At 46.1% G+C, this 15402-nt stretch overlaps 1 protein-coding gene across 3 annotated transcripts in view; it reads left to right on the forward strand.

The window, feature by feature from the left end:
• SFMBT2 (Scm like with four mbt domains 2) overlaps positions 1-15402 on the forward strand; it is a 201165-nt gene that overhangs the window by 145514 nt on the left and 40249 nt on the right. For all 3 annotated transcript variants that reach the window (XM_044227656.1, XM_044227657.1, XM_044227658.1), the window contains one exon: positions 14396-14509. In XM_044227656.1, the coding sequence (XP_044083591.1) occupies positions 14396-14509 (114 nt within the window). The remainder of the gene's footprint in view (positions 1-14395; positions 14510-15402) is intronic.

A 15402-nucleotide genomic window follows, 5' to 3' on the forward strand; every position in this document is an offset into this window, starting at 1 on the left:
TCTCTTTAGTAAGCAAGTCTAAGAAGCACCAGAATTCTGAGGCTGATGATCTCGATCTCAGAAATACTGTAGTCCAAGTGAGCAGGAAGGGTAGAGAGCAGTGATTGTACGTGAACATTATCTGTGTCGTTAATTCCTAGAAAAGTAGTTTAAAGCATACTTTGGTTTAGGGTTTCAAAATCAATGTGCAATAAAAGGAAATTCTCCAAAAGTCGATTGCTTGTGGGATTTTCAAGTAAAATGGCTTGAAGGTGGAATTAGCCAAAAGTTAGCCTTATTTTCACTACAGTATGTAAAGTTGAGTCAACTGCTGTAGGAAAAATAAGGTTCCTCCTGTGATTTCCAGTCCCTACATTAGACCTGCTTGCCTAATACTGTGCTAAGCCAAATTGCGAGATTGGGGTCTTGCTTGCATTATTAATTGGAAAACAAAAACGGTAGAGTTCACAGCCCATGTTTCATGTTATGATGTAGCATATTACTGTAAAGTTCTTTGGCAGTCATTATTTATTTAGCAGTTTTTACTTCCAGAGTGCTTTACAGCTGTTAATTACCTAACACAGGCAACAGTGAGAGAGTCCTGATTTTTATAGATGGAGAAACAACACTAGCTAAGCTGTGAAGATATGCCTGGGGTCAGTTTCCTTGTCCTCGACATCTTTGTTGGTTAATTTATCAGACTTCACAGCTTTCCAGTTCTTAAAAAGAAGAAGCAGCAGCAACATTTAGCCAATATTGAACATTTTTGACAGCCTTTTCTCCTTATTACTGTTTTTCTTTGGATAGAAATTTCTGTTTTTATAGCAAAGAAACGTGAGGCATTTCCCATCGGCTTATTATTCTTCAGAGCGCTTTCTTATCCTGTAGCAGTGAAATCACCATTAGGGAGCAGATCAGAAAATAGATTGTCCATTTTTTTTCCAGACTGACACACTAAAAAAAGAAAATCTTTTTTAAATAAACAGTTTGTTGCATACTACCTCCTGGAGTCCTTGGTCAGAATTGTGTTTGATCAAAAAAGTAAAATGCCATTTTGTCAATTTTTCTTGCTTGAATTTGGGGGGTTTTGGGTTTTGTTCTGTTGAGGACCTTCCTGAATATTACTTTTAAAGTCACAGTGGGCTTGGTGACCCTTATTTCTCATTGTTTCAGTTTTATGTATATAGTATTTTCTGTCTTCAGTCCTGGGAATAATTGCTAGAGATTCACCATGGTGGCTTTGTGGCTGTTAAATTATTTTTATGATGATGGGGATTCTGATTATAGACCATTTATTTACTTGACACTGTAAATGTAGAAAGTACTTCGTAACAATTTATTAGTTATTTTTATGCATTAAATTGATTTGAAGTAGTTTCAACACATGGCTAATTGACCACTTTTAGGTAATTAAAATGATCATTTTTAATCTAGTTGACTTCTCTTGAAGTCAGTTCTTTAAGTGTCTATAAAAGAGCTGATGTCGAGGAGCGGGCCATGAATGAAATACAGGAGATGGAGGTGGTACTATTTTAGACGCATATTTAAAAAGAATTGCAAGCTCTCACCACTGATGGGTGGCAAGTGCCATTTATGATGATGGGGTTTTTGTGTTTGCGAGAGGACGTTGTAGTGCTTTCTCTTCTGTGTTAATACTCTGCTTCAGGTGATTTGATCTACAGTTATAAGCTTTGGCCGTGTGGCATGAGTTGCCCTCGGTTGTGCTGCTCCCAGCCTCGCAGCCCCGCGCTCCTGCGTCTACATCCCCACACGCCGCGCCACTTCATTGCCTTCCAGAGCTTTGTCTCCGGGGATAGGATGTGGGTCTCCCACCCATTCTTAGGGCACCCCCGCTCCCTTCCACCCATCCTGAGGACGCACCCCATTCCCTTCCACCGGTCCTCAGGGCGCCCCCCTCCCCCCACCCATCCACAGGGCGTCCCCCCTCCCTTCCACCCATCCTCAGGGCACCCCGCTCTCCAGACTTCCCCTCATCTTCATGCACCCCTGCACCCTTCCACCTGTCCTCAGGGTCCCCCCCCTTCTACCCGTGTTCACGACTTTCCCACTCCCTGCTCCCTTCCTAAGAGGGCTTACATCTTTGCTTTCCTTCGCTTCTATTACCCCCATTATTATTAATATTTTTCTACTGTTTAGAAGAGATGTGATAAGCTCCACTTTCCTGGATATATTACTTTTATTTTTCTGGCTGAGGCAGAAATTCCTCCTATGCCATAAAAGGGATGGTGACCAGCAGGCTTCATTTCTGCAGAATTATTTAACTCTTTTAGGCGATGCCGCTACAGAAATTTTTGAAGAGAGCTCTGGAAGGGGACACCAAAACCTGGTTTGCCATTAGGAGCGCTCTTACTTGTGAAAAGGGGCAGGGGACTCTCAGCAGGCCTTCTTGTGCTTTGCATGTGAGGAGGGAATGATGCCCTGTAGGAGTTCTTACGCACTGCTTTCGGTTCTGTTTATTATTAAAACACAAACATGCAGAGGACCAAAAAAACAAAGATGACTGAGAATCTGCAGGTCTGTGGAGAGGTATCAAAATATTTTTTTAAAAAGATTTACTTATTTATTGTTTATTTATTTATTTATTTATTTATTTTGAGAAAAAGAATGAGAATGGGAATGGGCAGGAGGGGCAGGGGGAGAACCTAAGGCAGACGCCCCGCTGGGTGGGGAGCCCGTCACAGGGCTCGACCTCATGATCCTGGGATCATGACCTGAACTGAAACCCGAGTCTTCTGCTTAATGGACTGCACCACCCGGTGCCCCGAGAAATCTTAAGAACAGGGAGCTTTAGTCAGACCCAAATTAGGTTACTACCAACATCTCTTGGTCTTTACTTTTTGCTACCGTCTGAAATCTGGAGAAAACAAACCCTTTCCACACTCAGTCCTGGAGAATCCTGCTGTGTCTGCGTCAGTCTGTGAGTCTGCGGTGAATAGCCTCAGGCAGTAGCTTTCTGGAGTTCCGGAATCCCAGGCTGTAGCTGCTGGCTTCACGTCGCCCATCGACAAGCACAGGACATGCCGGGCTGTGCGTCTGTGCGCCCCGGTGGCCGCGGCCAAGGGCTGTCAGCAGCAGCCTGCTTGGAGCTGAAGCCTCACATAGAATTTCAGCGGAGGTATTTAAGCACAGGACGCAGATGTGAGTTCTCCTTCTCCCCTCCTGAGAAATGCACGCATTTTGGAATGATTCATCTGATTTTCTCTTGGCTCCTTGGCTGTGCGAGGTCAGCCTGCCTCTGCTGTTTTACCATCCTCCACTTGCTCTGAGGGTTAGGCCGGTGTCCAGAGCCAGGCACCTGGGTTGTTAGTGACAGCGGGAAGGTGCAACCCTTCACTTTCCACACGAGCCCATTTGCTGCACTTGCGGTTTCCCTGTCCTGGTGCTTCTGACTCTAAGTCACTCTGCTTTGTATTTTCTGGAGAGTAAACAGCCAGCTGCTTGCCGGGGGGAGGGAATGATGCCCTGTAGGTGTTCTTACCTACTGCTTTCGGTTCCGTTTATTATTAAAACACAAACATGCAAAGGACCAGCACAGTCAGCAAGGGAAGGAGTGGTCTAACTGCTTCTTGGGGACTCTTGGGATAGCCGCCTTTCCTCTGTTCCGTCTGGCCGTCCATTGCCTCTCGAAGCCTCCCTGTCTGTGTGCCACGCGCCTGCTTAGGGCCTTGAGGCTGGATCATCTTGCTTCTTGCCTTCCTTGTCCTCTCGCTCTGTAGAGCTCCGATGAGTGAGTGAATGAGCGTGTGGGCAAATCAAGTGCCCGAGGTAACATGCTAAAAGGCTAAGGAGGTTTCCTGCCCAAGCCCCTCGGTGGCAAAGTTGATTCCATGAGGCATAGGGATGAGGGCCCAAGCCAGGTGGCCATGAAGACATATTTAACGGAGGGCTTAGGCCGTTCCTGTAACAGATTCCTGGAAAATTCAGTCTGTTTTGGACAAGTGATCGTACTAGAACTGAGAATGTGCTGAAATTCCTAGAATGGTCCCAGTTCCACAACGGCTGTTTACATTTGTGATGAGACGGGCCCATTTGAGAATCCGATGTGGGTGACTGACACTCAGGAAAAGGCACTTGCACATGTATGCAGTTTTTGGTGCAACTTCAGACCATCCACAGAACCTCTCAAAACCGTTCTTGGACAGGCCTCCTTGGAATTCATGCACCCCAGATCAGAACCCCTATAGGAGACATTCTCAGGATATATAGTAGATACTAGTTTTGTATCGTCCACTGTGTGGCTTCTAGCCACGGGTGGCTCCTTTGTTTTAAGTTAAACAGAATCATAATTTCGGTTCCCGCATTGGGCTGTCTGTGGTCATGCACTGTCACGTGAGGCAGGAGGCTGCTGTTTGGGGCAACTCCTGGATGTCCGCCTCCTTCCAGAAGGTTCTTTTGGGCAGCACTAGTTCCAGATGCTCTGCTTGAGGAAGAAGTGAGCCCCTTATGCCTGTCGAGGCTCAGAACTCAGATATTCTTGGGGTGTGGGAGCAGTAACATGCAGTGTCCTCTGATCAGTAGCTCAGTGCCAGGCTGTACATTTCATTTATCATCCAGGGGAGTGAGGTTTTAGGACTCAGAGAACTTAGAAACAAGATGGAGAGTCTGCTCCAGGGTCAGCCAAGAAGCACGGTGTTTCGAGTAGGACAGGATTGTGCCGGGAAGCAAGGTCCCTCTATGATCACTGAGCAGGCTTTTCTTCTCAAGCACATGGTGGCATCCCCCAAGGGCAGAAAGCTTCAGTCGCTGGTCTGTTGTGGGCTTCAGCTACAAAGCGTGTCAAGGGTACAGTGGCACCGCGGCCGCAGCTCTAGCCACCCTTAAAGCTTAAGAACAGAAATGAGAGTATTGAGTCTAACTGTTACAGACTTCACGGCCTCGCTTTCTGGCCGTGAGAACCACGGGAAGATCACCCCTGCCTCCTGCTGTCCTCTCACCTCCCACGGGTAGAAAACCGCCAGGGGAGCTTGCTTTGTCCCTGGGATCTAGTGTGCAGGAGAGGCTGGGAGCTCCGTGTCTCAGATCTCCATCCGCCGTTGGCCATAACCAGCTTTTCCCTTTGCCTGCCTGGTCACGAGAGAAAACCTGGTTCTGCGGCAAATAGAATATACAAGGTCTTCGATCACCTGGTGTGATGGAGGTGTATTCCTTTCATGGAGGCAGCTGCTGAACCGTTTATCACTTTGAAACAAAGTAACGATGCCAGACACGCCTTGTTAACTCCGCTCCCATTCGGGCCAGCATCCGAGTGTCCGCGCGAGCATCCGAGTGTCCGCGCATCGGCGGGGAGACCGTGCATTTGCGTGGATGACTGGCACCCCCTAGGACCAATGTCCTGTCCTTTATGACTAGTGATTACTTTCCTGCCTCCAGCCCTCCTCAGACCCCTGTCTTCTGTTCTTCTTGCTAAGGAGTTTGAACGTATTCTCCCCATCTCTGGCTTTGGTTGGTTGTTTTTGTTTTTTTTCCTAATGATGCTTTTTCTACCTGAGTTTTCCCACCGTCACTGATAATTCTCCATCTGTAGGTTGTCCCCGTCCCTTTTTCTCTTTGCAGCATTCAAACCATATTGACCCTCCTCCAAAGCCTCCCCTCCATCTCTTTCCCAGAATACTGCGCCAGGCACAGACTCTTTCTTCGATGAGCTTTCCTGGCTTTCCTTTGTTCAGCTTCCCTCACGTAAAGGTCAGAGCTCTTTGAAGTGCTTTTCTTCCCCAGTGCCTGTGCAGTCTTGTCTCTCTGTGGCTTTGGGAGCCGTTCTGTGCTGACAACTCCAGCACTCACGGCAGACCCCCCCCACCACCAGTCCTAGTTTTAGTTGCCGGCACAGTGTCCCCCAGCCAGATGTCAGTTGTTACCCTGACATTTGCTCTTCTTGAGTTTCCCCTCAGACCCACGTGAGAAGCCCAGAGACCATCCAAGCCAGCGCATGGCTGCCCATGGCCCGCCACTGTGACCGGGGCATCCCCTCGGCAACCAGTGCCCCTGCCTGACTCGGTCTTCATGTCCCCCAGCCGCCCTCTGGCCCAGGTCTTCATCCCCCTGTCCCCGCAGTTGTTCACCGGCTGCTGCCCTGCCACCCTTACGGGGCCCTAGGAGTTCATGTTGTAATAGAGCAGCCATGGCTTCCTCCTCCTTCTCAGTCCATCTGTCTGTCTCTTGGAGTCAGATCTCCTGCTCCAGCACGCGGATTCGGCAGCCCCCTCTCCCATCAGTGTTACCTCCCTGCGTGCCATCGGAACAGAGCGCTTACGACGTCTGTAGACATCCTGGCACTGTCACTGGTGCTGGGGGCCACTGTGTGGGACTGTGCTCCTGTCTTTGTCTATCACGCAGCACAGTGTTTGGACGAGAGTTCATGTTCATTTTGCTCGCTAAATAGCTGACTATTTGCTGACTAGATAAGAGGCATAAATAAAATCTTGTGTTTCCGAACAAGAAAGTGATTTAAGAGACAGCAGTCCCTTAAGAACTGTTAGCAGGTTCTTTGAAATAATTAATAAGATCGATGAACCCCTAGCCAGACTTAATAAAAAAGGAATGAGAAAGGACCCAGATTAATAAAATCTTGAATGAAGGAGGAGAGATCCTGACCAACACCAAGCAGATAAAATTTTAAGAACATATTATGGACAACCATATGCCAATAAATTAAGCAATCTGGAAGAAATGGATGCATTCCTGGACACATAGAAACTACCAGAACTGAAGCAGGAAGAAATAGAAAACCTGAACAGACCCAAGCCAATAGACCCTTAACCAACAGACCCATAACCAGCTTCAAACCAAGTGAAGCAGTAATCAAAACTCTCCCAACAAAACAGAGTCCTGGGCTGGATGGCTTTCCAGAGGAATTCTGCCAAATATTTAAAGAAAAAATAATACCTATTTTTCTGAAACTGTTTCAAAAAATAGAAATGGAAGGAAAACTTCAAACTTGTTCTATGAGGCCAGCATTACATTGATTCTAAAACCAGACAGAGACGCCACCAAAAAGGAGAATTACAGACCAATATTCCCGACGAACAAGGATGCAGAAATTCTCACCAAGATACTGGCCAATAGGATCCAATGGTACATTAAAAAGATTATTCACCACGACCAAGTGGGATTTATTCCTGGATTTCAGGGGTGGTTCAACATTTGCAAATCAATCAACATGATACATCATTAATATGACAAAGGGCAAGAACCATGTGGTCCTCTCAACTGATGCAGAAAAAGCATTTGACAAATACAATATCCTTTCTTAAGACTCTTCACAGTGTAGGGATAGAGGGAACACACCGCAAGATCATGAAAGCCGTATACGGAAAGCTTACAGCAAATAGCATTTTCATGGGGGAAAAACAGAGCTTTATCCCTACGGTGTGCAGTACGACGGATGCCCACTCTGACCACTGTTGCTCAGCATAGTACTGGAAGTCCTAGCCCCAGCAGTCAGACAACAAAAGAAATAAAAGGCACCTGAAAAGCAAAAAGAAGTCTAACACTGACTTTTTGCAGGTGACATGATACTTCGTGTGGAAAACCCAAAGACTCCACCCCAAAATGGCTGGAACTTCTAGAGCAATTCAGCAATGTGACAGGATAAAAAATCAATGCATAGAAATGAGTCACATTTCCATATACTAGTGAAGTGACTGAAGAAAGAGAAATTAAGAAATCACTCCCGTTTATAATAGCACCAAAAACCCTAAGATACCCAGGAATAAACCTAACCAAAGAGGTAAAGGATCTGTACTCAGAAAACTATAAAGTACTCATGAAAGAAATTGAGAAAGGCACAAAGAAGTGGAAAAACATTCAATGCTTATGGATCAGAAGAACAAATACTGTCAAAATTTCTATTCTACCCAGAGTAATCTACAGACTCAGTGCAATCCCTATCAAAATACCATCAGCATTGGGGTGCCTGGGTGGCTCAGTGGGTTAAAGCCTCTGCCTTTGGAACGGGTCATGATCCCAGGGTCCTATTGAGCCCCGCTTTGGGTTCTCTGCTCGGCGGGAAGCCTGCCTCCCCATCTCGCTCTGCCTCACTCTCTGCTTACTTGTGATCTCTGTCTGTCAAATAAGTAAATAAAATCTTTAAAATAAAATACCATCGACATTTTTCATAGAGCCGGAAGAAATAATCCCCAAATTTGTATGGAACCAGAAAAGACCCCAGATTGCCAGAGGAATGTTGAAAAAGAAAACCGAAGCTAGGGACATCACAATGCTGGACTTCAAGCTCTGTTACAAAGCTGTCATCATCAAGACAGTATGGTACTGGCACAAAAACAGACATATAGATCAGTGGAACAGAACAGAGAGCCCAGAAATGGACCCTCATCTCTGTGGTCAGCTGATCTTCCACAAAGCAGGAAAGAATGTCCAATGGAAAAAGGATGGTCTCTTCAGCAAATGGTGTTGGAAAATTGGACAGCCACATGTGGAATAAAACTGGACCATTTTCTTATACCATACAGAAAGATAAACTCAAAATAGATGAAAGGCCCAAATGTGAGACAGGAATCCATAAAAGTCCTAGAGGAGAACACAGGCAGCTACCTCTTCAACCTTGGGCGCAGCAACTTCTTGCTAGACACATCTTGCTAGACACATCTCCAAAGGCAAGGGAAACAGGAAAAAATGAACTATTGGGACTTCATCAAGATAAAAAGTTTCTGCACAGCAAAGGAAAAAAGTTTCTGCACAGCAAAGGAAATAGTCGACAAAACTAGAAGACAGCCTTCAGAATGGGAGAAGATATTTGCAAATGTCTAATCAGATAAAGGGCTAGTATCCAAAATCTATAAAGAACTTATCAAACTCAACACCCAATGAACAAAAAAATCCAGTGGAAAAAAAGGGAGAAGATATGAACAGACACTTCTCCAAAGAGTATGTACAATTGGCCAACAGACACATGAAAAAATACTCAACTCGGCATCAGGGAAATACAAATGCAAACCATAGTGAGATACCTCCTCACACCAGTCAACAGTAAAAATTAACAAGGCAGGGAACAACAAATGTTGGTGAGGATGCAGAGAAAGGGGAGCTCTCCTACACTGTTGGTGGGAATGCAAGCTGGTGCAGCCACTCTGGAAAACAGCATGGAGGTTCTTCAAGAAGTTAAAAATAGAGTTACCCTATGACCCAGCAGTAGCCCCCAGATACAGATGTAGTGATCCAAAGGGACACCTACATCCCAAAGTTCATAGGAGCAATAGCCAAACTGAGGAAAGCCGTGATGCCCTTCAACAGATGAATGGCTAAAGCAGATGTGGTCCATATACACAAGGGAATATTACTCAGCCATCAGAAAGGATCGACACTTACCATTTACAACGATGTAGATGGAACTGGAGAGGATTATGCTAAGTGAAATAAGTCAGTCAGAGAAAGACAGTTATCATATGGTTTCAGTCCTGTGTGGAACATAAGAAACATTACGGAAGAGGGTGGGAGAGAAAACTGAACAGGAAGAAATCAGAGAGGGAGACAAACCACGAGAGACTCTTAACTCTAGGGAACAAACTGAGGGTTGCTGGAGGGAAGTTGGGTAGGGGATGGGGTAACTGGGGGATGGGCATCGAGGGCACGTGATATGGTGAGCACCGGGCATTACAACTGAATGAACCTCTGAAACCAATAATGATATGTTGGCTAATTAAATCTAAAACAAACAAAAAGATCTGCTCTCTTGCCAACTGAATTTTGAGCCAGTGAGATATTTTATATATGCAAGTTAACATTCAGAACCTCTCTGGCCAGCTTTTTCCTGTGCTTGGGTCAGTTCCAGTAAATCTACAGGAATCCCGTGAAATTGCACCTTCCTCAGACCTGGTGCCTCGGGGTCCCAGGCAGGGACCGGAGTCTGCATTTGGGTGTCACCCTCCGCAGATGGTACTTCCGTGTGCACTGGGGTTCGTAAAGGACTCTGAGATCTAATGGGTGAGGTGTGGCATGGCTTAAAGGGACTCTTGTTGACGTGACCCCTTATGGGTAGGAGACCAGGTGTGGAAAACTGCCCCTTAAGCCTTTCTGTACTTTGTGGAAAAGTCAGGTGGTTAATAAGCATTTCGCAGAGACTTGCAAAAATCAAACAAGGGAAAATGCAAATGTGAAAGTAATTATATTTCAAGCCAGTGTGGGTGGTTTTAAAATCTTTAGAAGGAGGTATGGCCTGCATGAGACCATTTTGGGAGAAGCTGCCTCAGCAGATCAGTGTTTGCCGCACGTTCAAGAGGGCGGTTGGAGAGTGGGAGCTGTCTGTGGACACAGGCTTTTAATCCTCCCAAATCTGTTTTGTTCCCAAAGCTGATGCTCGATTAGACGGGTTCTTGGTGACCAGCAGCAGAAATGGGCCGGCTCTCCTAGGCAAGATGCGAACTGGGGGAGTCTGGGGGAGCACCTCTCCAAAGGCTTTGCTGCAGGAACCCACGCAGAGTTTGCCCTTGGGATGGTTGTGACGCCTGACCGACTGCCTTCTTGTTGTCACCTGCCGGCACTGAGGGCAGGTCTGGCTTCTTCCCCTTCTGTGGGAGGCGGTGGCGACTGCCTTATCTGGGGAACTCTGCAGGAGCAATGTGAGGCCCGAACAGGAATGGGACGATGCCAGTCCAAACCCCAAGCCGAAATGAGAACGAGAGGAAGAAAGGAGGAGGTCATCTGAAACGCTTCTGGAGTTGGACTTATTCAGGGTCAAGTCGTGGATCCACCCCTCGCTGCTCTCCGGTCATCTTCTGTGCCTCAGCTTACTCATCTGCAAAATGGGGCTGTGTCTGGTCCCTATCCCTCAGGGTCTTTGTGAAGATTAAACACTCGGGGAAGTGTCGGCCCGATGTCAGTGCTTGCAAGTTTGTAGTCCTTCAGGCATCTCTCTCTCCGCTCACCCATCTGATCCCACTTCTGTAGTTTCCCTCCAGACCGCCTGTTCCCTGTCACATCCTGATCTCGCTGCGCAGTTTGCCTGCTTCCTCCTTAGAAATTTGGCTCCACGGCTGACAAAGGGACATGACAGTCTGGCTTGGTAGGTGGGTCTCTGCAGGTGGAAGGAGGCAGCCGGATGGCTCCTGGGGTTTCTGGCACTCAGATCAGCGGAGCACTTGCCCTCGCCAACACCTTATCTTTCCATCCCGTGCTTGAGCCCGGTCCCATTTGCTGTAGCCTTTGACTCTGAATGAGGGTACTGAGCAAGGCTACCTTGCTTCCTTAAACACCTCTTGCTTTTCTTCCTTTCCCACCTTTTAACAGAAGTGTGGGGCTGGTTCTGATTCTCTTCCTAAGCCTCTTCCGGAGGGCGGGTGCAACTTTGTGGAAGGGAACAGTATCCAGTGAGGGGATGACGCAGTCTCTGGATGTGGCACGTGGCAGAACTATTTTAAGGTTCCAAAGTGACTCTTAACAAATTTACATGCTTTGTGAATATGGAACATCTCTGTCCTCGTAGCAAAATGATTCATCATAGTGTGGTTTTATTTCCCGTTACGGTCACTTGCCTGTCATTAATCTGGCCTCTGTGGCAGTAGGGTCTGTGCGTGAAACTCTTTTTGTTCTTGGAGCATTTGTGTTGTGTGATTATTATAGTGATAGTGAGTTTGTGATTATAAATTAGTTGATTCATTCGCAAGGGCCAAAAATACATGAAAGTGTCCATGGTCAGAGTCTCTGTCCCACTCCTGCTCCCGTCCCTCGGTGCCTAGTTCCTTTCCCAGCAGACGCCCACTGTATCAGAATTTTACGCTTTGTTCCAGATTTGTCTTATGCACATATAAATATATGTTATTTACCCCTTTTTTAAACAGATGGTAGCATACTACATATCCACAGTGTTCTGTACTCTGCCTTTATTTGACTCAACATATACATATACATCTTTATATATAAGTATACAAAGAGGTTTCTCATCCTTTTTTTACAGTGGCAGAAGATCCCGTCATATGGTGTACCAGAATTTATTGAAGTACTTCCCCATAGATAGAGATTGAGGCTTCTTGATGGTTTTTGAGATGAAAGTTCTGGATAAGGATAAGCAAGTAGAATTCATATTGACAGATGCAACTAAAATGAATTCCAGGGTTGAGCATGACCTTGTGTTGTTCACAGAGGGTGTCCTCTAAAATGGTAAGACTATTGCAGTAGTCCACTAAGCTTTGTATAGGTAGTTGTGGAAACCCTGGAATAATCAAGGATAATCGCATACATTTGTAATGGATTATTTTGTAAGCTAGTGGGTCGCTGGTCTTGGAAAATAGTGGGTTATTTTTTATAAAGATTATTCCGAGTCCAGCCAGATGTATCTAGCTCTAGATATGTCCTAGTTCCTAGGACATAAGGAATCAATACCCATCATTCAGAATAGGATTGGAAAAGTTTCACAGTCAGGAAAATGTTTCTGGGAGATAAATAACCCAGTTTTCCATCTGTTCCTATTCAATAGATGCCTTAATGGGTTAGATTTAAAGGTGCAGGGAAGGCAGGATTATAACCTTCTTGAAGATGTAGTCGCTGTCACGTTGCAGCTCATAAATATTTGTTCTGAATGCAGAGCATGATTGAAGAATTTTAAAGCATGGTAGAGACAGCATATAAATATATTACTGTATACGTTGCTTTGGAAGTGTATATATTAAAGCATTAATAGCAAGTGATGTTTGAGCCAGCAGAATATTGGAAGATCAAGGTCATGATTCAGGAAGGAACAGGTTATCAAGTTCACCTTATGCTTCTTTTTGAAGTACTACTTTGACCTTGAAAATCTTATTTGTACCTAAACGTAAGTCTGGAGATACATATATATGTTGTAGATGAATTCAGCCCATTGGCAAAATTGTTGAGTAGCTGGGAAACAGGTGCTGTTCTTGTGAGTTGGAGAGGAAAAGACAGCTTGCAGACCCTCTAGAGAACTGGGCACCCTCCAGGACAGGAGCGTTCACTTCCTCCGTGGAAGCCACCCAGGGAGTTTACTTCTTGTCTGTTTTGGACGTGGTCTTGTTTATTAGACGGTCTCTTTGGTGAGTACATGAGTACCCGTGGAGTCGTAATGGGGGACAGAAATGATTTCCATTCACTCAGCTGGTGAGAACTGATCCCCACAAACCTGCTCGCATTCCTTTAGCTTATGTACCCTTCGAATGATGGCAACATTAAGGAGAAAGAAGGTTAGGATTGATAATCATGGTACTTGCTCTCTTGGGGAAGGAATCCAGAGGTGGGAGTGACCTTGGTGGTGATCACACGCGTGCGTTGGCGTGTTTGGGTGCCTCGAGTGCAGCAGTGTTGGGCTAGCGCTGAATTGGAACCACGTGTGTGGAAGAGCGTGCTGCTTTCTCACGGGATCTCCTGTGCCACGAGGAGCTGGGGGGAGGGCCCGATGCCAGACGTCAGCGTTACAGCGGTTGGGACCATTTTGTGTCTGTTGGAATTGAGCTTCGTGACATTCAGTTTGGGGGGAGGTGGGATTTAAAGCTCCTCAGATGCAGAGTGGTGAGGTGGGCGGGTGTGGGGGGGTTGTTGACTGCGTTGTTTTCTCTTGTTGCTCCATGAAGCAGCCAAGGCAAAGTGAGAGGAAGTGGTCAGACTCTTAATAGAGGTCACGTCTTTCCATTCGTAGTTCATGAGTGTCTTCCCTCAGTGCTGTTGGGTTTTCTGTTTTCCCCCAAAGAACTATTGATTCGGTATCGAATTTTCTCCTTTTCACTAGTTTGCTGGGTTCCAAGTGTGCCCTCTGTGGCCACAGCTCCTTGAGAGCTTCGCTTACCTTGCAGGCAGATTTCCTCTCTCAGAGTCTCCGAGCTGTGCTGACGATTTATCACAAGGCGATCCATGAAACGGGGTGACTTTTAGGCAGACCCCACTAGAAAAGACCCTCCCGCATAAATGGCTTTTGTGGGACATGACCGAAGCCTGCAGGCCACCCATGGAGTTCAAAATAAGTAACCCAGTCAAACCGACGAGTGAGCCAGCTCCCTAGGGGAACTGTGTTTGTGTGTCCTGCTCAACACTCATGTCGCCGTGCCCAGCTGGTTCTTTCCATGGTATTCTTTCGTGAATTGAAGGTCAACCTTGGCTGGGTGTCAGAGTGTGTCTTGGTGGCCCCAGCTCGGGCCCGTTTCCTTCGTTTTTAATGGCACTTTTAGGATAGGGGTGGACTTGTTCCCTCTGCCAGCTTTTCTGCTCCCCTACGCCACACAGAAAGTAGCTTGGATCTTCTGGATCTCCCCTTTCTTTGCACCCCTCGTACTCCGGCTGTTTGGTACGTCAGGTGCTGGTATCTGTCATCAGACTGGGCTCGGCTGACCGGTCTGGGGAGCGAGATCCTTGTCTCCGTGATGCTTCTCTGGTGGGCTCCTTTCTTCTGGGTGTCGTGGTAATGTCTGTACCCGTTGTCTTGACTTTCCCGATGCAGGTCTGCAGACTCCTTCCCCTGAGTTCATTGTTGACGTGGAGTCCATGGACATCTTCCCCGTGGGCTGGTGCGAAGCGAACTCGTACCCTCTGACCACACCGCACAAAACCATCTGTGAGTATCACCCAGGTGGGAGCCAGTGTGGACGGTGTCCAGGGCTTAGGAGGTGAATAGACTGTGTTGTAAAGAGACTCTAGCCAGGTTGTAAAAAAACAATGTTTTTATCTCATGGATGCTTCCAGTACCTTCGAGAGTTGGAGATTTGGAAGCATCTTACAGGTAGACAAGCTAAGTCAGGATGGTGTGACAGGTGAAGGTCCATGGAGTGGCAGAGGTAAAATAGAAAATAAATGTAATAAGACCTATAAAGATTGTATAAAACGATATATAAATAGATTTAAAATAAACTAAGTCTTCAGTTTCAAGTTCATTATTTTGATTAGAGAAAATTTAAGCTAAATACCATGGTTTTATTTTTATTTTTTTTTTTATTGTTGTTTCTGTTTTTGAGGTGGGGAGAGAGAATGCGCCAGTCGGGTGGGAGGGGCAGGGGACAGAGGGAGAGACTCTCAAGCAGGCTCCCCTCAGCACAGAGCCCGACTGGGGACTCGGTCTCAAGACCCTGAGATCACAACCTGAATTGAAACCAGGAGTCAGGCACTCAACCCACTGAGCAACCCAGGAGCCCCCAGATACAGTTTCTCTATCATGTCTGAGGAACAACTGATTTTTCTCGTGAGGTTTACCCTAAAAGAATCATAATTGGTCCGAATAATTACTGACATAACATATAAAAACTTAACTATTCTCAGCACTAACTAACCAGTGAGATTTCAACTTTGCTTTGAAAAGTACATAATATGACATCCTTCTGATCACAAAAAGACCAAATTAAAACAATATTTAGTAGATAACCCAGCAGCTAACTCTGTCTGTCTCTTAAATATATACAACAGTGTGTGTTTTAACGTAGGTTGCTGTAGGTCATTATCCTGAGATGGCACCAT

The sequence above is a fragment of the Neovison vison genome, chromosome 12 (assembly GCF_020171115.1).
Source record: "Neovison vison isolate M4711 chromosome 12, ASM_NN_V1, whole genome shotgun sequence".
NCBI lineage: Eukaryota > Metazoa > Chordata > Mammalia > Carnivora > Mustelidae > Neogale > Neogale vison.